The 25539-nt window shown below is 38.2% G+C and overlaps 1 protein-coding gene across 1 annotated transcript in view; it reads right to left on the reverse strand.

The window, feature by feature from the left end:
• ramp1 (receptor activity modifying protein 1) overlaps positions 1 to 25539 on the reverse strand; it is a 135772-nt gene that overhangs the window by 55026 nt on the left and 55207 nt on the right. The window contains exon 2 of the mRNA XM_034110071.2: positions 14964 to 15099. Within this exon, the coding sequence (XP_033965962.1) occupies positions 14964 to 15099 (136 nt within the window). The remainder of the gene's footprint in view (positions 1 to 14963; positions 15100 to 25539) is intronic.

Here is a 25539-nt window from a genome sequence, read left to right on the forward strand (position 1 = left end):
CACTCCGAGTGGGAGGATGATTATTTTTGTATCTATTCCAATTCAAAGTCCATCTGTCTCTCATCTGCAATGTGAGCGTGGCTTTATCGAAGAAGGGTAATTTAGGAGCGGCATTTCCAAACAGTGCACAAACGCTACGAGACAGAATTCCCTCCTAATCCGCTCCAAAAGGGGAGGGGCCTGAAAGGACAGCTAAATGCACAGCAGTCCATTTTCACCAGGCCCAACAACAAGAGCAAGGCTGCTCCAGAGCATCTTATCGTGTCACGTTCTTGAGAAACACATGAAGTCTTTCAAAGACGGCGAAGTTGTGAAAGAGGCATTCCTGGAGGCTGCCGTTGCGTAATAAAAATAACAGAAGCATTTCAACAGGTTTTTGATATGATAAAAACTCAAGTTAGATACCGTTATTAATCAGCTGTGAGTTTGGGTTTGTTTGAACTTATTCATTATAATTATTATACAAAATGGTATAAGAATGCAAACTTAAATTGATTATAGTCTATTATCAATTCAGGTTAAGAAACTAGTGTTGCTTGCATCCTATTTTAAAAAGGCATTTCTTTTTATAATCTACTAAAATGCAACAAAAAAAGGGTTTGATTCTATTAATTTGGTCTTTTTTATTGCACTTTGGCAGCAGATTCCTGTGTAGCTTCAGATCTGAGTCGTCTTATTAGTAAGCCTAATTTATACTTTTGTAGCAACACTATTTTTATATAATGGCAAAGAAAGGGTTCAGCGTCTTTTCTTTTTTTCCTGTGGCAGCACTGTTCAATGTTTCTTGAAAACATTACCCACTGTAGTGACGTGTGAATAAACTCCAACTCTGTATCAACAACACTGTTGTGTAACTTCAGTTAAATACTTGTATGTGTGTAGATTAGAAAGAGGTAAGATAAAGGATCTGCAGTATTTGATGAAGTATTAATTGTACAAAGGTCAGTTTTATACAAGTAGAAGTGTGTATTTACCTGGTAGTAGGCTGTCAGTAATGGCTACGCCTCTCTATTTGGACTGGGAGATCTCGGCAGACTGGCAACTTTAAAAGTAGCTCTCGGTTCAAAAAAGGTTGGGCACCCCTGGACTACATGCTCTCACTGGGTGTGACACGGTCAGTGCATTCGCTGGTCGTGGAAAGTTAAGTGCACTGAAGCATCTGAAGGAGAATGAGACCTACCAGGAGGCCTTCAAGCGTCTTGGTGAAGCATGGGATGTATCTGCTGACCTATTTTATAAGATGCAGGACTTTGTTTGCCGGTTGTATGCATCCTCATCCGCCACCTCTGATGTCAATGAACTCCGCTACCAACTCTTCTGTGCACAACGGGGACAGGTGGAATCCAGCCAACTGCCACCATGCAAGGATTGCTTGCACATGCACGTCCTCCGCGCAAACTATCAGACCGCGATTTGGCGACACTGTCTTGTGAGTGAACATGTTGTGCCAGACCCCAAGGGCTGTGGCTGGACTACAGGTGACGATGGCAGTCTGGAAATAGAATGGATGCAGGGATCACCGGCACCTGATGCAGTATTGCAGCTGATGTCCTGCAAGTGTGCACGTATCTGCAAACTTCCAGCCTGTGTGTGCCTGGAGAACCAACTGAAGTGCACGGACATGTGCAAACTGCAGACATGCACCAACCAGAGAAATGAAGATGAGGACGAAGTCGCAGTGGAACTGGACGAGTCTGACACTGATGATGAAGAGAACTGACAATGTTTTGTTTAGGCAATGGTCTGGACTTTATAGTCATACCGGTACAACTTCAGATGAATGTATAGTACCCATGAAGTGCATGGCAAGTCACTGTCGATGAGTATAAACTGATGTATACTCAAGTACTGGGTAAATATGTAAGTAAATCAAACTAGACTTGCCCCCATGAATATTTATTGACCTTGTGAAGGAGTTCTACATGTAAAACTGGTAGTATAGTTGACTTTGTATAGTTGGCTGGTCAAAGCTAGACACTACAGACATGTACATGTAACTATATTATGCAGTTCCATGTTTTATGTTGGTTTTTTTTCAAGTGATAATAATTTGATTTGGCTAAAATATTGTCCAAGTTACTTTAGAATGACCTGTCTAACTAAACAACACCATAAGAACAATGCATTAGCCATTAAATGGTTGACTTCATGTTGGTATTTGAGTTATATGTACATTCAAGCCACATTTTACGCCTTCGAATTTGGCGCTTCGGGTCATTGTATTCAATAGCTGATTTCTATGACTAAGCTACCACTCTGGAATGTCTATCATACCAACATATCATCTATAGATATATGCCACTTGAAAACACTTCACTAAAATTTGCCACCTTGGGTGGTACCGATAAGTGGAAATCCAGGTATGGGCCCATGGACTAATAAACTGAATAGGCAGATTCGAAGGATTTATTTCTTTGGAAATGTTATTTTAAATACAATTAAATCAAGTTATTTTGGTAAAACTAATGAAAAATATAACTAAAAAAAAATATAAAAAAATATATAATTGTTTTTAATGTTTTTCTTAGGCCCTCACAGAGGGCCAAGAGGGCCCTGACGGCTCGCCACTGGTTACAAGTAAATATCAGATAAGTGCATTTCAGAATAGTATACATTATATTTAAAGCTAGGTCTGGGTTGGGTTTCATCCACTTGAATGTGCGCAGTCTGTTAGGTAAACTAGATTTTGTCCGTATCTGGGCGAGCTCAACTGACGCTGACGTCATTGTTTTATCAGAAACATGGCTAAATAAATCTATTTTGGCCTCTGACATTGCCTTAAATGGTTTTAAGGTGGTGGCGTTGCCATTTATGTTAAGAATAAGTTCAGTGTAACCACATTAGTTTCCAAATCTATCAGTAAGCAATTCGAATTTGTAGCCTTAAACATAGAAGTGGCAAAGGGTCAACAGGTCATGGTGGTGGGCTGTTACAGACCCCCCTCAGCTGACAAGGACTCCTTGTCTTCGCTAGCAAATATTTTATCGCAGCTAGACTACAAGGAAATAGTGCTACTTGGAGATTTTAACTGGGACTGGTTAACTGCAGTGTCAGAGGATTTTAAAAACCTTTGTATCTCTTTAAATGTTACTCAGATTGTGGACAGTCCTACTCGCCCTAACATTAAGTCCCCTAATAAATCCTCCCTAATTGATCTCATTTGAACTAATGTTCCCCATAAATATTCATCTGTGGGAGTTTTTGCAAATGATCTGAGTGATCACTGTGTTGTAGCCACAATTAGGGACACTAAGGTCCAAAAGGTTAAACCCCGCATTATCATTAAGAGAGACAAAAAACATTTTGTGGAGCAGGGTTTTGTGCATGATCTCTTTGATTTTGATTGGGGTAAAATTGATCTGTGTGCTGATGTAGAAACCGCATGGTCTTATTTTTATCTTGGTTTTATGGAGATCATTGATAGACATGCACCCCTGTGTAAATTTAGAGTAAAGGGACGAGACAATCCTTGGTTTTCTGCTAATCTGTCCAGTCTCCTTCATGAGAGAAACAAGGCCTGGGCAAAGGCTAGGAAATCAGGCTCAGAGGTAGAATGGCTGCGTTTTAGGCAGCTAAGGAATAGCTTCACATCGCAAATCAAAAGTGCTAAATCAAAGTACTATCTGTCAGTAACCACAAAGAATCTAAATAATCCTGGAAAATGTTGGAAAGCCATTAAATCGTTATCCACCGGAGATATCCGTAATGAGCTACCTCCGTGCATTACCACAGCATTACATTACATTTAGCTGACGCTTTTATCCAAAGCGACTTACAATTACCAATTACAGGGACATTCTCCCTGGAGTAACTGAGGGCTAAGTGCCTTACTCAAGGGCACACTAGTGGTGGTGTTCCAGGCGGGATTTGAACTCACAACCTTCCGATCTGCAGCCCACCTCACTATCCATTAGACCACCACACCACTACCACTACCACTACCAGCATCTGGCTCTATATCGGACAGGGCTACTATGCTCAATTGCTTTAATGAGCATTTTGTGTCCTGTGGTTCTCTATTTGATTCTGTCACTAACTCTGCTTCTGTGAACACTACAGTATGTGACTCTGAAAAACGTGTGTTGGAAAACCCTTTTAGTTTTACCCCTTTTACTGTTGATGTTGTTCGTGAAGCTTTAACCAAGCTAGATCCTAAGAAACCGGCTGGCCCGGACAACGTAGAACCCTTCTTTTTAAAGATAGCTGCAGATTATATTGCTCCACCTCTCACTACTCTTTTTAACCTCTCCCTCAGCACTAACACAATTCCAAAATTGTGGAAGTCAGCGTATGTCCTGCCTTTGCTAAAAGGAGGGGAGGACACCTTATTAAATAACTATAGGCCAATCTCTAAGTTGTCAGTTCTGGCTAAGGTTCTTGAATGCTTAGTGAGTGAACAGGTAAAGGTGTTTTTATGTACAAATTACATCCTGTCTAAACATCAGTCAGGCTTCAGAAAGCAACACAGCACTATCACTGCCACAATGAAAGTGGTGAATGATGTGGCGAGTATTTTATATAATAAGCAGAGTTGTGCAGCTCTATTTATTGACCTTTCAAAAGCGTTTGACACCGTCGATCATCACATTTTAAAGCAGAGGCTAGCCAGTATAGGCATGTCCAGCCATGCAGTGGGGTGGTTTGTAAACTACCTCTCTGAAAGGTCCCAATGTGTTCACTTTGATGGGCTGTCTTCTGAGTGGTTAAACATGGCTAATGGTGTTCCTCAAGGTTCTGTTTTAGGTCCACTTTTATTCTCCATCTACATCAACAGTTTAGGTGATAATGTGGATGAAGCTACTTTACATTTTTATGCGGACGATACCGTGATGTACTGTGCAGGTCCCTCCATTAAGGAGGCTGGTGTTAAATTACAGGCTGTTTTTAACATTATTCAGACTCAGCTCTCTGAACTAAAGCTTCTTTTAAATGTTGAGAACACCAAGGTAATGCTCTTTTCTAAAGCTAAAAAGACACCAGAGCCTGTTTTAGATATTGTAACTACGCAAGGAATAAAACTTGAAGTGGTTACCTGTTACAAATACCTTGGTATCTGGCTTGATGATTGTCTCACTTTTAAACGTCATGTCAATAACCTGCTTAAAAAGCTGAGGGTTAGGCTAGGTTTCTTCTACAGGAACAAGTCCTGTTTCCCGCTTGAGGCCAGGAAAAGGCTAGTCACTGTGACCTTTTTACCTGTGCTGAACTATGGTGATTTGATGTATATGAATGCACCTGCCAATTGCCTGGTCAAGTTAGATGCTGCGTATCACAGTACACTAAGATTTGTGACAAACTGTAAAGCATTAACCCATCACTGTACCCTGTATACAAGGGCTGGTTTGCTTTCACTAACTGTACGGAGGCTCAGTCACTGGTACATTTTTATATACAAAGCCATGCTAGGGAAACTTCCATCTTATATCTGCTCCCTGATCTCACGGAGAATTGTAAGTGGCTACTGCCTGAGATCGAATGCTGTGGTTTTATTAAATGTGCCAACTGCTAGGACTGTCTTAGGGAAGACAGCTTTTAGATGCGCAGCGCCTCTGTCTTGGAATAGTCTTCAAATTAAATGGAAACTGAACAATCTGGTGCCACTAAATGTTTTTAAAGCTCGGTTGGATGCTAGTCAATCGGAAGCTATTGGTACCTGTTTATGTGGATAATTATGTAAATTATGCTGTATGATGTCCTTTTGTTGTTCTGTTTATGTTTTTATGTTTCATGTGGAACTACTTGAGCAGGTCTCCCTTGAAAAAGAGATCAATGATCTCAATGGGATTTATCTGTATAAATAAAGGTTTGAAATGAAATATGTTTTGTTTATTATTATTATTATTATTGATGTATTGATGTCATCATCAAAGTTGGTCAAGTTGGAACTACATTTAATTACTTAATTTACTGCTGGGTAGCATGTGAATTTAATCCAGGTGTAACTAAAGTCATGTTTTTTTCATATAGCACCTTTCATGCAAGATGCAGCCCAATGTGCTTTACAGAGCAAGACAAGATGTATAAAAATAACAATGGGTAAAAAGAAAAAGTCAGGAACATAATTACAAATAAGTTATAACAAAGAAAACACTGTAAGAGTTTGATTACAGAACCATGAAACAATGAAACATGAACAGGGATACAATTTAAAATGTCCCCAAATTAAAAGCCAATTTCCCAGGTGAATCAGGTTCAACCAGCGGTGTTGGGCGGGGCCTATGATATTTGGTGATTTTAACATAAATAGGAATAGAATTTCCCAATAAAAACAACTTCTTTGCGTGAAAACCATCGTTAACATGATAAATGTTATAGCAGAGTATTATTGGAGGGTAGCTTGTTTAGTATGAATGCATTGTGTGCAACTGTTGTGCAACCCTGTCTCCTAAAAATTACGTTCCCACAGAACTAAACTGCATTCTCAATTACGTTTAGCAAGAAACGTATTTTCTCCTACGTTACGTTCGTTATGAACGTATGTCAAATACGTTTATTTTCTACATATCTTCTAGAAACATATTTTCTCTCACGTTACGTTTCTTATGAACGTATCTTAAATACGTATCTTAAATACGTTTATTTTCTACATATCTTTGCCATTTATTGTCTTGCTTATAATAATGATAATAGTCATTTATAAATATCATTTTAGAGCACACATTTGAAATGAGTAGGCGAGGCTGTAATTTTGCCAACTATTACTCTCATGAGCGAGGCAGAAAATAATAGTTTTAACATGCCAAAAAGCTGCTGTGTCGTTTATTGCACCTCAAACATTAAAACAAATCCAGTGACGTGTTTCTGTACTTCCTCTAAGAAGAAAGGACAGTAATGGCGCGTTTCCACTGCAGCGGGTAGCTCGCTTTAAGCGTGCCGAGCCGTGCGGGGCCCGTTTTTGGTTGCGTTTCCACTTGGCCTGGTTTTGGCCCGGGGCTACTTTTTCACCTTTTTCTGGCCCGACTAAATCGTGGTTCTAGGGCCAGGAACAACCAGGCTGAGTCGGGCTGAGTATGCTAAACTAGAGAGAGAATCGCTGGCAAGGGGGCTACAGCTACAACAAGATGAACATATTTGACCGTGATTTAATTGTAATACACGTTTCAAAATGATGCCGAAGTAACAACATACTGATACCGTTTAGTAAAAACCATGAATTAATGCTTTGACAAGTCTGCAGACAGACGGCAGGCGAAAGACCCTTTTAAAATGCATGTTTTCTAAATGTAGCTTGGCTAAGCTAACGTTATATATTCTCCGACCGTCCACACTCACAACAACGGCCTATACAGACATAAATAAACCAGCGACTGTATTCGCCATGACACAGGCAGTCTGTGGTTTGTACTTGTTTAACTTTTGTCTAGTTTCTGAACAGATATGAGGAGCTGTGAGCTCTGAGTGCTAAGAGCTAACGGCTGTGTTGTTTTTCTGGGGCTCTCATTGAAGATGACGTCACGGCTCCGCCTACACTGCGTTACTATAGTAACTGCCCCAGTTCCTAAACTGTAATGGAAGCGCAGCATTAAAGTGAGCCGGGCCTAATAAGGCCTAACCAAACCGAGCGAGGCCTGCAGTGGAAACGAGCCATAACAGAAGATCTCTGTGACGCCAGATGTGGTGTTGTTAATGCGATATGATATCTGAAAAACATTTCAGTTTAGGATGGCCGAAGACACTACACTACCCATAATCCCCAGCTATCGTTTGGGACTACAGTCCCGTTGACAAACCCCATGATTAATCTTCAAGCTCTGGGATTGGATGTTGGAGTGGCTGTGCGCCAAGGTTACGTCGAGCGTCAAGCTCTTTGAAATGGAACGAAACCACAGCAGACTATTCAAAACTGGACTTGAACGCCCCCCCCAGAACTACACATGCTGGCTATTGTGTTTCGCAACATGTTCTCTATGGCACGTCTCTACTGGGAATTGTAGTTTTAAAAGACGTTTTCGTTTTTCCAAAAATTAGAAGTTGACAGTATTAAACTGTGTACAGCCCTGGAGGTTTAGGCGATAGGAAACACATTGGTGTGTAAACATTTAAAACATGTAATTACTAAATGGGTGAAAATCACTTGTATCCATAATGGGCAGCATTAATATATATTCTACTCCACTACAATTCAGAGGTTAACCTGGTATTTTTACTCCACTACATTTACTTTAGTAACTCTGCAGATTCTGATTAATGATGTGAAATATAAACCAGCTTTAAAGCAGGCTTTAGTTACACCTGAGTAAAATTCAGGGTAAGCTGATTGTCAAGTGCCAACAATCAGGAGAGATATTTGATAGTTGGTGCTTGAGAAGACTAAACATTTATCTGCAGATCTTTATAAAGTATAGTAATTACTCGTTATTCTCTACTAATAGTTAATTAAAGACTGTATATTATGGCTATTTTGCACATCCTTTTCAAGATTTCACGATTTTCTAAGGTTTATTGACATATCATATACACAACTACGGTGTAGTTATGCAATGAATGAAAAACTTGGGTCACAGGTTCCTCAACAGTGCATTACAAGACATCTATCAATATGTGTGTATACCTCCACCATTAAACTGTCATATTCTGCACATTTCTTATTCTCTACATACATAAGAGTATAATTCATATGTATAATATCAGTTAAAATAAGTGCTTCAACATAGATAACATTGCAGGAAAGCAATAAATTAGACGTTAAGTACTTTGTCAGGCTTAATATTTATCTGTAGATAGATACCCCCAAGGCTTTTTTCTTATTTGAAAGAAGACCTTAACCTAAAGTATTCTTAAATGTGTTAATAACGGTTAATTAGTTTGTCTGTTTTGCACCTCCTCATATTAATATCTTTGTACATCGTGCACTAAACTGTTTTATTGTAGAGATCATTTACAGTATCTTCTTGATTTTTTTATATTCTATACTTCTATCATTGACCTTCTACTTTCCCCCTATGAAAGTATGTACTCTTAATATTTTTTCATCAAATAACATTATTCAACAAAAATAACATTATTCAACAAAAATAATTCAATAACGTGCTTTAACCACTAGGCGGTGCACACAAGGTACACACAGCATACTAATAATAACTTTGTATTATTAGTGTAGGACACTTATGTATGTATAACATCTGAATATGTGTAGTTTTATTCATGTTTTTACATAATTTTACAGGATATTGCTATACTATTTATCATGCTTTACTTCTACACATTAATATCTGATTTGTAAAACATCACAGACAGAAAGCCATATCCGTCATTTAATGATAAGCTATTGAAATTGTGATTAGATGTGTCTCCCATCACCCAAATTCCCTGACTATTCTCTCAACTCAGAATTTACATTCTTATATTCAAAGAAAAGTCCTTTTCTATCAGCTGTGCACCGTTATGGTGTAAATGTAACCTATCTACCAATTGGATCAAATATAAAAGTCAGCCGAATTAGTATTGATACCGCAAGGAGACGTATTTTGTGAAAAGAAATGCAAGGTGTTGTTTAATTGTTGATATATTTATGATCCACGTCACATATTCAGTTTTGGCGGCAGTTCTCCTGTTTGTCCAGAAGTCTTCTCATCAGGGCTCTATAAATAAAGAACTACGGCAGATGTGTAATATTTATTCTAGCTGAACCGTGTATGTGATGACTTCCAAAGAGAAAAGCAAGAACACTCGGAATAAAGTATTATTATTTTATTTCTTTTCGGATATCATATCAAATTAACATAATATCCCAACATGCATTGCGGCTAAACATCCAATCCACGAGCTTCAAGCTGAGGATCTTGGGTAATCTGTTCAGTGGGTTTGTGTGTATCCTATACAATTTAAAATAAAAACATAAAACACTGGCATGTAATTTACGTTAGAATAAATAGAATGGTTTTGAATAATAGATGAGAGTAAAATCTACGTCACTTTACAGCCCCGCCCACTTTTGGGGAAACCAACGCTGTCATTTGAACGGCGATCAAGCCTGAAGCCACAGAGCTCTTCTGTTACTGTCCTTTCTTCTTAGAGGAAGTACAGAAACACGTAACTCTGGATTTGTTTTAATGTTTGAGGTGCAATAAATGACACAGCAGCTTTTTGGCATGTTAAAACTATTATTTTCTGCCTCGCTCATGAGAGTAACAGCTGGAGAAATTACAGCCTCGCCTACTGATTTCAAATGTGTGCTCTAAAATGATATTTATAAATGACTATTATCATAAGCAAGACAATAAATGGCAAAGATATGTAGAAAATAAACGTATTTAAGATACGTTCATAAGAAACGTAATGTGGGAGAAAATATGTTTCTAGAAGATATGTAGAAAATAAACATATTTAAGATACGTTCATAACGAACGTAGTGGGATAAAATACGTTTCTAGCTAAACGTAATTGAGAATGCAGTTTAGTTCTGTGGGAACGTAATTTTTAGGAGACAGGGTTGTGTTGTGACACACACTCATACACAGACATACGCACAGAGACCAAATGTTGTTTGCACAAAATGATAAATCCCGACGGACATCTTGGCCAGGATGCAATCTTTTATACTGAACCATTTTGTAATCCCAATCTTTCATTCATTAGTTGTTGTTATTTGTTGTATATGTTTTATATCTGTAAACTGAAGACAAAATCTGAGTTTATACATAATGTTAAGAGACATTCTTGTGTCAGGAAGACTTTGTCAGCACACAATGTACAACAAAAGCTTTAATCTCAAGCAATAAGAGGAGAACAGCAGGATATTTCTCATTTTCCTTTGCCAATCCCACCACCACTACCCCCTGCTCAATATATGCTTTATTTTTAGAATTGTTGATGTTACTAAGATTTAATGTTGCTATGTTTATCAACAGGGGGATTAGTTCTCCTAGCAGATTGGTTGTTGCTCATCCCTGCTCGCATTCTTCGAGACGTCTGTCGTCTCCATCAAATCTAACCGTAAAACAAACTGCTATAAATGGTCAAAGGCTAGACGAAAGTGGCTCTGACATACCTATACTTACAATATTCTAGTTGTGTGTCCAAGCGGTTAAATAATGTGGATATACTTGTGTAATGTTTCTCGCCCTGATAGGCTGTGTTGTAATCATTTTGTTGGGATGTGAGATCCTCGCAATTGGAAAGCACAGTTTATTGCATGTTTTCCTTATTTGAAATGGATGTTAGAGCCTCCTGCAGAGAAACACGCTGAAACAATCCCTTTAATAAAGTATTTTTAAACATCACTTATATGTTATCTTGTATTATTTGGGTTGATGTGATTTTTTTACCAGCACTTATTTTTAAGCACTGATTTTACCAAGCACTTTTATGTATTTATTTATAATTTATTTACAATGTAATACTTATCTTACCTGCATGCATTTTAAACAAAGTCAACCTCGGTCCTTTTTAGCCAGATGTTTTTAGCTTACTTACCAGGGGCCTCATTTATAACGCCGTGCGTAGGATTCACGTGTGAAGGTTGCTTAATAGTACAAAGCAAAAAAATAGGTACAGACATTTTCCGACATTTTCCGATTCACAAAACATTGTGTACCGGCGAGGGAAGTGCGTACGGCACTTCCTACGCCTGTTTCCCTTTATAAATCACAATCGACTCGAAATGCGGCGCAGCTTCTGCGGGCTTCACGTAATGCCCATATTTGCCTATAAATAGTCAAAGAAACGCCCATTCATTCATTTTGACTGACTGCATGAAGAAGATCGCAGGAAATGACGACAGAACTGCTAAAAAAGACATCTCACACCGTGTCAGATTTTGGTTATTTTGGGGAGGTCGAGATAAATCATAGTTTGGTGGATGCCGTTTGAACCAGAGTAGCAGCATGGAGGTCGGATCGTCACCAAAATAAATAAATAAGTGGTCCGAAAAAGGTTAATGACAAAATAAATACACGTAGCCTTCCTCAGGCAGTGTGTTTGTACCGGGGACAGGAGACACCCCCTTGATGAGAAACTGTAAGAAGTGAACGGGGAATCCCTCCGGAGTGGAGTCATGACGACTGGATCTGAATTATTTTTTTGTATTTGGTGGTTTGTGTTCCAGCTGTCGATCAGCAAATCCATAATCTATACAACCTATAGAAATGCAAAACGTTGTCAGTTTAAAGTAATTCTGTCCTTCTGTTTACTGCATCATTTATGAGAATACATTTCTTAACAAGAGAACATAATCGAGGGGTGATCAACATAACATATCATAACATCATAACATATCCGTATTTATTTATTTATTTCTCCAAGTTATGTTTTTGGGTGCACGGAGGGGGGGCAGGATAACAGGTTTTAACCCCGCCGCCGCCGCACACGCTCTGTGCTTCTGCCGCTGCTCTCTTTTATCCGTTTTATTGCATTTTCTTTATTTTATTTTATTTTATTTTTTAACACAGACCAAACAAGGCTTTTATAAACTTTTATTGGTTTTATTACAGGAGTTTTTAAACAGGTTTTTAAACAAAAATACTTACCAGAGAGCACGTGCACCACACGCTGCGCTCCCCAGAACCCTAACCCACTGAAAAACAGAAACAACCCTAAACCTAATCCTTATTGAATGAACAAATATATACTTCTTGGTTGAGCTAATAACGGACACATTTTATTAATTCTGAATTAGGATTTAAAAAATATATATATAGTATATGTTTAAATTAGGTTACCAAACATTTGTTTAATTTCAATTTCATTTATTATTTTTATGTGTAAGCTTTTTCTTTAGTATCTTTAACTTGAGAAATAGAACTGTATCATCTGCATGCATGCAGACTTTCCTGTAAATGCAAGATGTAAGTAAGGTTGCATTCATAGAGCAGCTTTTGAAAAACAAAGTTTAAGAGTTCAATAACAGGGGACACAAATACATTCCCCCATACAAGGAAGGCAGTGGGTAGAAGTGGGTTTTAAAACGTTTTTTGAAGCAGTTCAAGAAACAGTTCTAGAGGGATGGACGTAGAATCTCCATTTGATTTCCTAAAGGATTATGTATAAGAGTCCTTGTTTGGAAGATCTGAGTGGCATGGAAGTGTAATAATGATATAAAAGATCGGAGAAACTATGTTCTGGAACGACTAATCCATGCCTTCATTTCCTCCCGCCTTGACTACTGCAACTCACTTATTTACGGCATCAGCACTACATCCCTCAACAGACTCCAACGGGTTCAAAATGCAGCTGCACGTCTCCTCACGCATACCAAATCATGGCATCACATCACCCCAGTCCTCAAAGACCTCCACTGGCTTCCTGTCTCCCATCGCATCAACTACAACATTCTGGTCCTCACCTACAAAGCACTCCACCATCTGGCCCCCCCTTATCTCACAAACCTTCTCACTCCTTATCAACCCCCACGGTCCCTCAGATCCACCGAAGCCGGACTCCTATCCATTCTCACATCCCCACACATTCTCAGTGGCATCTCCTAGGCTCTGGAATTCCCTCCCCCAAGATCTCCGTGACTCTGAGTCCCTCACAGTCTTTCAGTCCCGCCTCAAAACACATCTTTTCGACTCTGTCTACCCATAAGCCCCCCCCCCCTCTCAATCAACTTCCTTTTGACTGCCTTTTTTTTTTAAATTTTTTAATTTTACTATACTTACTTGTTTGCCTGTCCTTGTTTGTCTACCCTGCCTCATACTGTAAAGCGTCTTTGAGTTGTGAAAAGCGCTATATAAATAAAATGCATTATTATTATTATTATTAAGCATTTGAAGAGATTACACAGTATCTTGAAGTCTACTCTGTCCTTCACAGCGAGCCACTGAAAGGATCAAGGTTTAGTGTGATGTGATAACAATGGATTCCCTTAACACACTGAATAACAGAGGCAACAAAGTACAGCCTTGTGGCACTCCTAATTCATTCACAAAGTCACAAAGAGTGCAGTGTGTCAGGTATGATTGTATCCACTTGATAACAGACTATTTATATTCACACTGCAAAGTGCAAAGTACTGGCTGAATGACAAGGTCAAGAAACTCTGCTCCTTTACCCAAATTAACTTTGCAGCTTGGCTTTTACAAACCTACTATGACACAGTTGGCTCTGGCCCAAGACTGAATAAAAGGGTTTCAGAAAATAACAGTTTGTACCTTTCATGAGAACAGAGACAAAGCTGCCCATGAGACAAGAACAACTCAATCAGAGTCAGCCCGATCGAGACTGCTGTAAATGGTTTACTCTTCCAAGGTTTCTGATCCCGTTGTGAGCTTTCGAAGAGGGAAGATGGATGATATTATACCCAGGTAATTCAGAATGGGGGTTTTAATGCTTGAACACAGAACCGCTGATGAACAATTTTCGAATTGTAAGTCAAGTGGGGGTTATTATTTATGTGATTATTTAATTGTACTAAATGATATCCCTGGCAATCTAATCCAATTCTGAGAACCTGTGGCGTTGAGAGTTTATTACAGTGAGGAAAAGATAATATTTGTAGATGTACAAAAGGTCCCTGTTTATACCCAAGCCGAACATCCTTTGTTCTTTCCCTCTGTATCCCTCCTGACCCCCTCCATTTGTTTCCACTCAATCTCTTTCTCTGTTGCCTCTCACCCAGTATCTAATCAGCTGTTGGAAGGTGACCAAAACGTTGGACGATTTTGTAGACCTCCAGCCAGAAATAAACAATATACTCCTTTTTTTCTGATAACAATGCCTCTTAGTAGGGAGTTTGTCAACTTACACTGGATCAAAGACGGTAAATAAGGGTAATATTTATTGTGTGGAGATCATTGTGCTGGCCTTTAATCGGCTTGTATGGAACTCTTTGCAATCGCATTTAGCGTTTAATGCTCTTAGTGCATTACAACTAGCAAATAGAACGAAACTGCTGATTCATTGCTTTATGCAAATAAAAAATGGAAAGCTCATTATGTCGTTGTTTGTATTAGTGTGAATGTTAATCTGTTTGCGTTTGGATTTAGACAGAATCCTCTTTTTGTGTGTGTGTTTATCCTACTCACTCGACTGTGTCCTCCCAGATGCACCAGTGTCCCTGGTCCAGTTCTTGCATGTCCAGTCTGAATTTGGCCATGCAGAACTCCTCAATGGCAAATTCATAGTGGGGTCCACACCCTAATGTCGACACACACTGAGACACTGATGAGAGAAAGAAGGGGGGAGCAAACAGAGATGTGGTTGAGTGAAAGGAGAGACAAAAGAGGAAACAACTCAGAACTTAGATGTGAGGAGCAATGTACTTTAGCAATGTGTTTGTTCCTTTATTATTATTGTGTGTGTGTGTCATCATTCTACGACCTGGTTTTAGGTTGTTGTGGGGTGAAAGCTCAGCAAAGCATTTGGGATTGAAAGCAGTTGCGGCCTTAAATGATGCCCTCTCTTTTTGGTTCATTGTCATTTAAGATGTTACTGTGGGACATGACACTGAAACACCATCTGCTATCACAGTGTGAGGTACTGTATCACTATCACCTAAGCACTCCTCTTCCTCCTCCAGCTGCAGATTGTGCCCAATTCTTGATGTTTAGCTTGGATGACGGCGCGTATCGAACTGTTCTGATAAAAACGACTGTAGCTCATTGTCTACCTTGCTATGATTGTAAAGTCATGTTGTTTGTATTTTTACAACATTATGTTCATGAGTTATTGCTTAGCGAAATTCGAATCTGTCAATAACTCAGCTCAGAGTATGCTTTGCGACCTGCATGTCCCCTCGCTCTGAGTGTTCTCTTGAGGTGTCGTTCACTCATGTGAAACCTGTGCCTATTGCCAAGCACTGATGTTATATCTTTATATTTAAGGCCAAGCTCAAAGTAAAATCGATGAACCGCTCCATTGTTGTGGTTTCTGTGTTGCCCAACTGACCAGGAAGTACATTGAGCTAAATGAAAAGTTTTGCGAGATCTCGCAAAACCTATATATATTTTTTCAAATAATTTTTTTTTCTTCTCCATGTCACCTAGGGGGCTCCGTACATTCCCCCTGAGAGTTGGATAATAAAATGATTCACTTTCATGTATTTGAGCAAAACATGGAGCAAAAACCTGTAGCTGATTAGCATAGCTTAGCATAACGAGAGGACAACGGTTTGATTGGCTCCATCCAAAGTTGTAGCAAAGTTACCAATAACCAGCATATTAACATACCTTTATACTAATAATTCAATGCATATTAAAGGAATTATTTTACATCCAAAGACTCAAGATTATACAGCCAGGTAGTCAGGTGCTTGAGTATTACAATCACAGCATACTGTCTTAAAGTTAAGGAACCTCCAGGTTATTAAATTATATGCTTATGCAAATTAAGCTTACATTTAGCCGTAAACACAATTATGCACTGACAGAATCCGCTTTCATGGTATATATTATTTAAGTTAATTAATTTAGAATCTCAAAACCATAGGTCAACAAAATAACCAGATGATAATGACTAATATAGGGAATTAAATTATAAATCAAGATGCTTCATCCGTACCAAACCATTCGTACATCTAGGATTGCAATAATACACCACAATTTTCAAAAAATTTAAGAAATCATGCCCGTTTAGGAAGGATTAATCCTCAATACAACAGTTTTTAAAGTACAATTATTATAAAAAGGTAAATGACTACATTTGTTGGTTTGCTCGAAAACATGTATATAAGTCTATGAAGGAAACACAACATGTCAGTGCAATGTGATGTTGCTGAACAACAACAATTCTGAAAAAGTTAGACACAGAAGTGAACAATAAACCTCACTTGGCTTTCACATATTAACCAGAACCAACCCTTATCATCCTTGACTTATAATTGTATCCTTATATTTTCCCTCCTTCTTATTCCCTGCAGTATACACTTTTTTAAAAGCCTCTTTTCACTTTTTTTCCCTTATTCCCTTAAGACAACTCTCCCTTTCTCCCTCTCATTTCTTTATAACCTGCTGTTTCCCGAGTGTAGAGTAAATCTTCATACATATATTTGCATCTCTTTTCATCCCTCCTTTAGCTGTTTCCTCTCTCTATCTCTCTCTCTCTCTCTCTCTCTCTCTCTCTATGTATTCTCCTGAGAGTTTCCTGGAGGAGTAAACACATGCAAACTGGTTTATGCGAGTATGTTATGGCGCAGAGCTGGAAGAGGAAAATAAGTATAAAATGAAGGTAGAAAATAACATTCCTAGAATTCAACAAGATAAACCTGAAAAGAGTAAGAGCCTCCGTACATTCCACTCTAGTCATGCTCACAATCTCTTTTCTAGCTTTCCCAAACCAAATCACATATGGACTGTTTGTGACTAGATTCAACAGTCTTTATGAGAGTTCTTTGATCTGGTGTCCCTATAATCAGGAACACACTTTCTAAAACCATTACAAATCAATTCACATAACTTTATTCCGGTCTGCCAGTGTTCTGGTTAAGCTTTGGTTAGGTTTAAGCAACAACGCCTTCAATCAATTCCTACACCCTACATTGACCTCCAAACAGGGTTTTGCAGTGGTACGACAATGCAGTCTGGTCTCCAGGAAAATGTTGTTCTCATATAATGACGCTGCATGTTTCAATTACGCTTTAAGGAAAATGCCTTTTCTCCAACATTATCTAGGTCTACAACTGTATGTTTTGATTGAAACGTAATTGAAAATGCAGGTTAGTTGTATGGGTATGTAATGTTTTAGGATACTGTTTTTGATTAATGCAATTCTAGTTCTGCAATTTCTTCTCAGAGACAGTACTTTCTCCCATTACTCATTCAGTTGCTATTTAGCCACTAATCTTATCAACAGAAAACACTTGGATATTGGTCTGTTCTGTGAAATGCAAGATTACCTAAGTATAGTATTACTTCTTTTGAAAATAAATATGTCAGTGAGTATTGCTACTCAGATGTAATGCAGTAAGACAGTGTTATCAATGTCTTAATGTAGCAGTGTATTGGCCACCGAAGATGTAAAATAAAGAGGTATATTTCAACACAATACTAATACGACACATAAAACATACCTAAATAACTACTGATCTGCACATTATCTGTTATTTAACCCCAGTATAAGAATACAATAATCATATAGTGACCTGATTATTGCATTAGAAGCTTTTGGATGCAAAAAGTGCAGACCAATCAATCATTGCTTTTGGCCTCCTAGCATCAGAAATGTTTTCTTATTAAAAGTATTAATACATATGATGGCTTGGTTGCGTGTGTATGCTGAAAGCTTGAAGGACACCAAAAATGACTGCAATTACCGTATCAAGTACAGTATGTAACATAACTAAATAATAGTAAGACAGTGTTCAATGATAGTGACACTGTAATACTAAGATTATTATTGATGGAAAATGACCACAGCGGCAATTACAAATAATATAGGAACATTGAGAAATCCATTGGTGGAAAGTAAAAAATTGCATTTGGTTATTTAAGTATTGTACTTAAGTAGTTTTTTGACTTATTTACATTTTGCTTATACTCCGCTACATTTCAGAGGCTAATATTACACTTGTTACTCCACCACATAGTCACAGTTACTTAATTTGTACATACAAAAACACATGATATGCTGATATAGTATAATGCACTACTGTACTACTTATCGCCACAGTATTTAATGTATAAACATTTGATCCCTATTGACCAACCACAACACTATCGTGCTCTTAAATATAAATAAAATATTAAAGCTGCAAGCAGCGATGATCCTCAGACGTCGATGCACTTCCAGGATGCAGCAGTGAAATGCCATGACCGCTGGAGACCGGCAACACGGATTAACATTACGTATTGCATGTTGTGTGATGCGCTGAACATTTTTCGAAATCATGCACCAACCCCGGTAAAGAACGTGTGTTTTCTTTTCCACGTAGACTAAACATCGAAAGGGTCCCCCTGTTTCCGGAACTAACTTTTTAGATAATGGTTCCCCCCTTAGATAAGGGTCCCCCTTTTTTAGATTAGAGTCCCCCCATTTTAGATAAAGGTCCCCCCTTTTGTCTAGAACTTACTTTTTAGACAAGGATGCTTTAAGGGTACATTAAGGGTATTGTAATCTGGGGATTACAATAGGTCCTCTGCTCTGGTGCTCTGCTCTGGTGCTCGGGCCCTAATAAAATAATACAGTGAAAATATCCATTCTGCCTCACAAGTAACTGTATTTGTATACTTGCAGTACATTTAGGTGATAATAATTATGTACTTATATTGTTCTGGAATAGACCATTGTGCAGAATACGTACTTTTACTTTTTTGTACTTAAAGTACATTTTGATATTAATACTTCTGTGCTTTAACTTCAGTAAAAAAAATGTAATCAGGTTTTTTACTTGTAGTGGAGTATTTTTAAAAACCATAATATTTGCACTTTTTTTCCAAGTAAAAGATATGAGTACTTTCAGCTCTGGAGAAATCAATAATAAATATTACTGAGAAGATGTAATCCTGAACATTCACGACAAGCTGTAGCACTTTGTGAAGTTTCTATTAAAATGCACACAGTTGACATATTGGAACATTGACATATTCCTCATGCTCATAGATCAACAAGTTGCAGCATTAACACGGAGCCAACCAGAATACATTCAGCAGAAACTTTAACTTTGTTTTGCCAGTTATCTTATCACATGTTTAAATGAAGGCATTGCTGCCAGTACACGAAGTGGGAAGGCAGCAATATCCTGGCCAAACGCTTCAATCTAAAACAAAGTGGATTAGTAAGAGTAGCGACAGAAGTTATGTAGGGCTCCCGGTTCTGGGGAAACAGCACATTAATCCATCAGTGGTGGAATGGGAAAACTAAATTGTGTTGCAAAGAAAAACACCTGTCTAGCTAACCTTTAGGTTAAGATGAAATACCCCAAACAGTGTGTCACAAAATGAGTCACCTTGTCCCGTTGCTAAAACACGTGTTATACCAGACTTCCTCTCCTCTGACTGTGAGGCAATGATGAATCTGGTGGAAAGGTCATGATTGACTGAAGATTTTCCCATTTCCTCCTGCAACTGTATATCGATTTGGATCTACAAATAATACAGTGATGCTTCCTTCCAACCTGACATTAACTGTGAGTGCATGTGCTGTCTGCAATGTGTCTTATTACTTCCTCCTTCCTGCTATCTCTGCAAAAATTAATTGCATAGGCTTTTCCAATGATGTTGAATTACATTGCTGCCTCATTATGTTCACAGGCAATTGTTTGCTTTTTTTGCTTCCATGTTGGTTAGTTTAGGTTTCTTCAATGTTTTAATATCAACAGCCTAACATTATCTTACATTTAGTAAAATGTTTGTTTAGTCCATATCAAGAGAAAGTTCACTGAGGATAAAATATGTTTTTGATTGGGAAATGATCATGCTATTTTTTTCAACGTTGATAATAATAATAATAAATTGTATTTGTCAAGCACCTTTCATTGCTAAAAGCAATCTCAAGGTGCTACAGGAGGCATAATAGAAACAAACAAAACAAATACAAGTTGAATCTTATCTTTCACTAATTTCGCCACCAAACCATGAAAAGGCTTTGGAAAAAAGGCTTTGTTATGCTTTTTGGGGTTTCCCTTTCCTGCTGTGTGTTGTATATGTTTCTCTCACACACACTCCCCCACTAAACGAAACGTCTCCATTGGACTCATTTGTTTTAGGTATAAAAACTGAGCATTACAATTTGCAGCAATGCGTGCGACGGTATCGGATGACAGACGTCCTTTCTCTCTCAAACCCTCACTTGATGTCGGGCATGTTGGCCTCACGAGTCGCGAGGGGGGGCTTGGCTCGTGAAGTGTTAGCTGGGGGGGGGGGGGGGAGGCCTCGGACCCTGGCCCTCACTGCGGGGAAACCATAAGATGAGGCCCCTAGCACAGAATGAGGCTCTACGCACTGTGCTTGTTATGCATATAGGGAAGGGCGGCCCTTCATAGTGACATCACTATGTTACCCTCACGCTTCGATTGGCTAGTGCTCCAACACACGTACGTGATATGACCATATGTTCTCTATGTTTTTCAAGATATTGTAGGGATAAATTACAATGCATTATCTCTCAATATTTTCATGATACTGACCAGACCAACATTGGGTAACTTGTAAAATTAGGTTAGGATATTAATCTTTGTTTTTTAGGGTTAGTCCACTGAAACACTATGTCATTCTGGAATGCATAAACTTAACTTGAACTAGTCTTAAAGTCTGCTTCTGGAAATATAAACATGTCAACTTGTCTGGTTGAATAATCTTCAAGAACAAGAGAACGCACTTGAAGTCAATGGCACACTTGTTTCTTGTAAATAGACATTAGATGACTTTTGACCCAACGCATACTGCCTCCTCTCTCCTCTCTGTGGGGTCTCTGCGTACAAGCCTATCCAGAAGCTATAGCTCCAGGGGGCTTGTTGTGTGTGTGTGTGCGGTGTGTGTGTGAGATGGAAAAAGACTATATCTATTTATAGCATGTTTTGCTCTCATAATCACCATGCACAAGAAACTAAACTCAGAACGAGGCTAATATAAGTGCCTTACAGCAAGACGAATAGAGCTGCATATTCACACTTAATTCCTTTACCCAATCACCTTCTTGAACGCCTCAAAGCCTGTATACATATTTAACATTTAGAGCACAAACAAACTCCTATCTGAAAGTTTAGTTTGACAGCTGTTGATATGCTGCTGCTTCATCACACTGCAAGCCAGTTCTTATAATCTTATCTGGAGCTTTTCCAAGCAAAAGCGCCTCAGGTTATGCATGTTGAGATGCTCAGAAATAAACAGAAAAAAGAACAAAATGTAAAAAAAAAAAAACTCGAGTAATTACACAAGCAAATATGATAGATGGATCAGAGATGAGAATTCAGTTATTACATGAGTATTAAAAGACACCAGATGTTAAGACCTATCAGATGAAATGAAGGTCTAAATATATACACGCGGCAGGGAAAACAAATGTCACTAAACAAAGCATTTAGACTCTGTAGAATTACAATTTTTCCTTTTTTTCCCTCGTGACTGCTGACATATTTTAGTGCGGTAGGAAGTCTTTCTACAGTAATCAATTTGTTACAGAAACATTTGAGAACGGAAAACATAGCACAAGATCGTTGGAGAGCAACTATTGTCAAAATGTGTAGTTTTTAAGATAAGATAAGATATACTTTGTTGATCCCAAATTGTAAAAATATTTAGTTACAGCAGCATGTAAAACAAAGTATTGTAAGGAAGCCTGTTTGCACCAAGTCATTATTATGACTTAGCTATCTCATTATAATGACTTATAATGGCATAGCTATCTCATTATAATGACTTAAGCTGACTACCAGCAAGTCAAAGCAATACACTAGCTAGCTGTAAGCAATCCTGATTTTGGAGCACTCCTGAAGAGAATACATTGTTTCTGCTCTTGCCACAAACCAAAGAGTGTTCTTTTGTAGCTTCCTCTGTAGTGTCCATATGGCTTTGTAATATTCTGACTGAACATGTTGATAGCACCGGTTATCAATACTTGTTTATGATTGGCCCACGTGATGTGACGTAGACACAGTATGCGTGCGCAACACAGTTGAGTGCAATTTGGCCTTCCTACCAGACATGAATGTCTATGTCTCCGGTATAACAATAAACGTTTAATATAGCACGTCGTAGTCGGAGTATTGATTGTACATACAGTACAAGAACAAAACAGGCTTAGTTTAATATTGTGTGATTCCTCCAAAACCACTCAAATGTCCTTATTTGTGAATCCGCGTCTAAATTAGTCTTCAATTATATATAGTATCCATTACTTCAGCTAAGTGTGTCCCACACCCTTGCTATTGTTGCTTTGGTGTAAAGGGATGAAAGCTAACATTTAAAATTGCTCTTATATGATAGTAAGTCATAATAATGAGATAGCTAAGTCATTATAATGAGATAGCTAAGTCATTATAATGAGATAGTAAGTCATAATAATGAGATAGCTAAGTCATTATAATGAGATAGCTAAGTCATTATAATGAGATAGTAAGTCATAATAATGAGATAGCTAAGTCATTATAATGAGATAGCTAAGTCATTATAATGAGATAGCTAAGTCATTATAATGAGATAGTAAGTCATAATAATGAGATAGCTAAGTCATTATAATGAGATAGTAAGTCATAATAATGAGATAGTTAAGTCATTATAATGAGATAGTAAGTCATAATAATGAGATAGTACGTCATTATAATGAGATAGCTAAGTCATTATGAGATAGTAAGTCATAATAATGAGATAGTTAAGTCATTATAATGAGATAGTAGGTCATACTAATGACTTACAGGATTTTTAAATTTGTTTTCCTGTGGCGCAAACAGGCTTCCATACTAATGGCAATAAAAAAAAAGAAAACATTGCAAGCTCAGCTGTTCTCAGCTTCCTGTCTAGTACAATTCAGTTAAGTTACAAGTCATTTCTCTCATGAATTTCTAACGTATACCTCAGCAGCATGCCTCCGACCGTAACAAACACAGCACCAGGGGCTGGCAGTAAGGAAGCTCCTGAGAGAAAAATGCAAATATCAATGTACTGCTCGATGATGTTTCACAGAAGCAGATTGGAGGCGTTTTGAAACATTTCAGTTGTTGCCTCTGCAGCAGTCAACAAACGAGTCGTCCGTGACAGGAAGCAAGTGTATTGAGACTAAAACGTCAGAAAGGGGGGACATTTTATTCCCCTCTTGCTCTGTCTTGAGTTATTATCCAAGTTAATTTTGTCATTGGCAACCATCTCACTTTTCCCTACAAACCCCATTCCAATCTTGAGTAATTCCCCTGCCTTCTGTTATGGTGACTACAGCTCTGATCTAAAGAACTTGATCACCTCTAATGAGATATTATAATTATACTGAGGCTTTCACTGAACCTCACCCACCTGTGATAATTAAGCTCCAACAATTAGTAAGAAACAAGCATCGTGGATAATGATCATCAGATGATAGAATTCTCAAATTAAAGATACTATACTTCCTTCTGATTGCTCTCTACGTCCAGGAATGGATTTCCAGTTGCATCTTGATTACCAACAACACAATGTAACAGTAATCTAATACGACGTGTCGTTAGATCCCACCCTAATTAGCAGCTTTTTGTTAGCAGAGATCCAAGAGATCCATAGTTTGAGTAAATGACTAAAAGCACCATGTCTTTGCCTATGCTCTTTGCTGTAACTGGTCTTTTGTGTTTTAACAATGAGGAATACAGGAAGTGAATATGTGAATCAATTAAATGTATCAACGCTCCAAGCATATATTGTACAGTGTGTCAAAATCACCATCATTGAACCTAAAACCTTGCATTTTGCATTACGTTGTGTTGCTGCATATTTGTTGGTGTTAATCTACCAAATTCCAACTCTGACAAAGACAAAGCTTAACCAAACTTATTTGAAGGACAAACCAAAGTTCAGAGGTAAAATTGTTCTCAACACTGTAGAATGGAAGACATTCGATGGAAAGACTTACAAAAAAAAACATTTGACATCAGAAAAAAGCTAAAAGCTCAAATGTAAAATCTTTATTCATAACAACTGCTTGGGGGAGGGGGGTGCATTTTTATTTTGAACTCATAAGGGTATATTATGTCTTGGCTTTGTATTATGCCTTATAAAGGGCGTTGCCGTTTTAAGTAACAAGTGGATGCTATCACAGGCTGTTAATCGGTAGCTCATTTTTTGATTATCCGGATGAAGCAGTTGACACTGCCACATGGCGACAGTATGATCCAATTAGCTTTTTAACAGCTCATTCGAAAACATATGGGTGATGTCGCGGTGACTACCTCCATATTTTACAAAGTGTATGGTTACCGGCAACTTTCCGTTTGAGCCTCTCGTGCTTGAAGAAAAATGTGCGTGTGATTTACAAGACATACACGTGTGTTTATTGTCAGTTTTAGGGCTTAACTGCTTGTTACTGTAACAACCTGTTTCTTGCTCTGGCTTCAATGTACAGTAGAGTTGTTGCCAACATCTCAACTTTAAAAAATAAGACCCAAGTTGTTAAAATTAAACTTAATTAAAGCAGTAAATGCTCTACAGATAAAAAATAACTACCTCATAAATTATGAATTCTCCCTGTGCATGGTCTGTAGCAGCTGTTTTGGCGTCAGACTCAATGAGGACAAACATTCAGTCTCAGAGAAGCAACAGACCGCTGAGTCACCGGTGATCCTGAAATTGTTCACACATTGGAGCCTATGACTCCTTCCAGTTAGAAAGTGACAAACTAGCAACAGGCAGGCAGAGGCTTTCTGTCAAATGCTAAGACTAATTAGGCAACATGATCTGATGCTCACAAATGAATCAGCATCCTCTCTAACTGTCGTCATTTTCTCACTGATGATTCAATCTTTGGCTTTTGAGCTGAATTCTTTTTGACCACCCCTGCCCTATCGCCCAATCTAACATCAAAAACACCCACTTACTTGACCTTTAAACAGTCATGAAACATCACAGTCACTTCATGGAGTTGTAGAGGGGAAACAGAAAAAGATAAATCTGCTTCTCTTCGCACCAATCTCAATTTAGATTCTGTAAAGTTACACAGGTTTTGTGCATATTTTAAAAAGCCCACACATGTCAGCTCTTGCGGTGCAAA

The sequence above is a fragment of the Pseudochaenichthys georgianus genome, chromosome 21 (genome assembly GCF_902827115.2).
Source record: "Pseudochaenichthys georgianus chromosome 21, fPseGeo1.2, whole genome shotgun sequence".
NCBI classification, from domain to species: Eukaryota; Metazoa; Chordata; class Actinopteri; order Perciformes; family Channichthyidae; genus Pseudochaenichthys; species Pseudochaenichthys georgianus.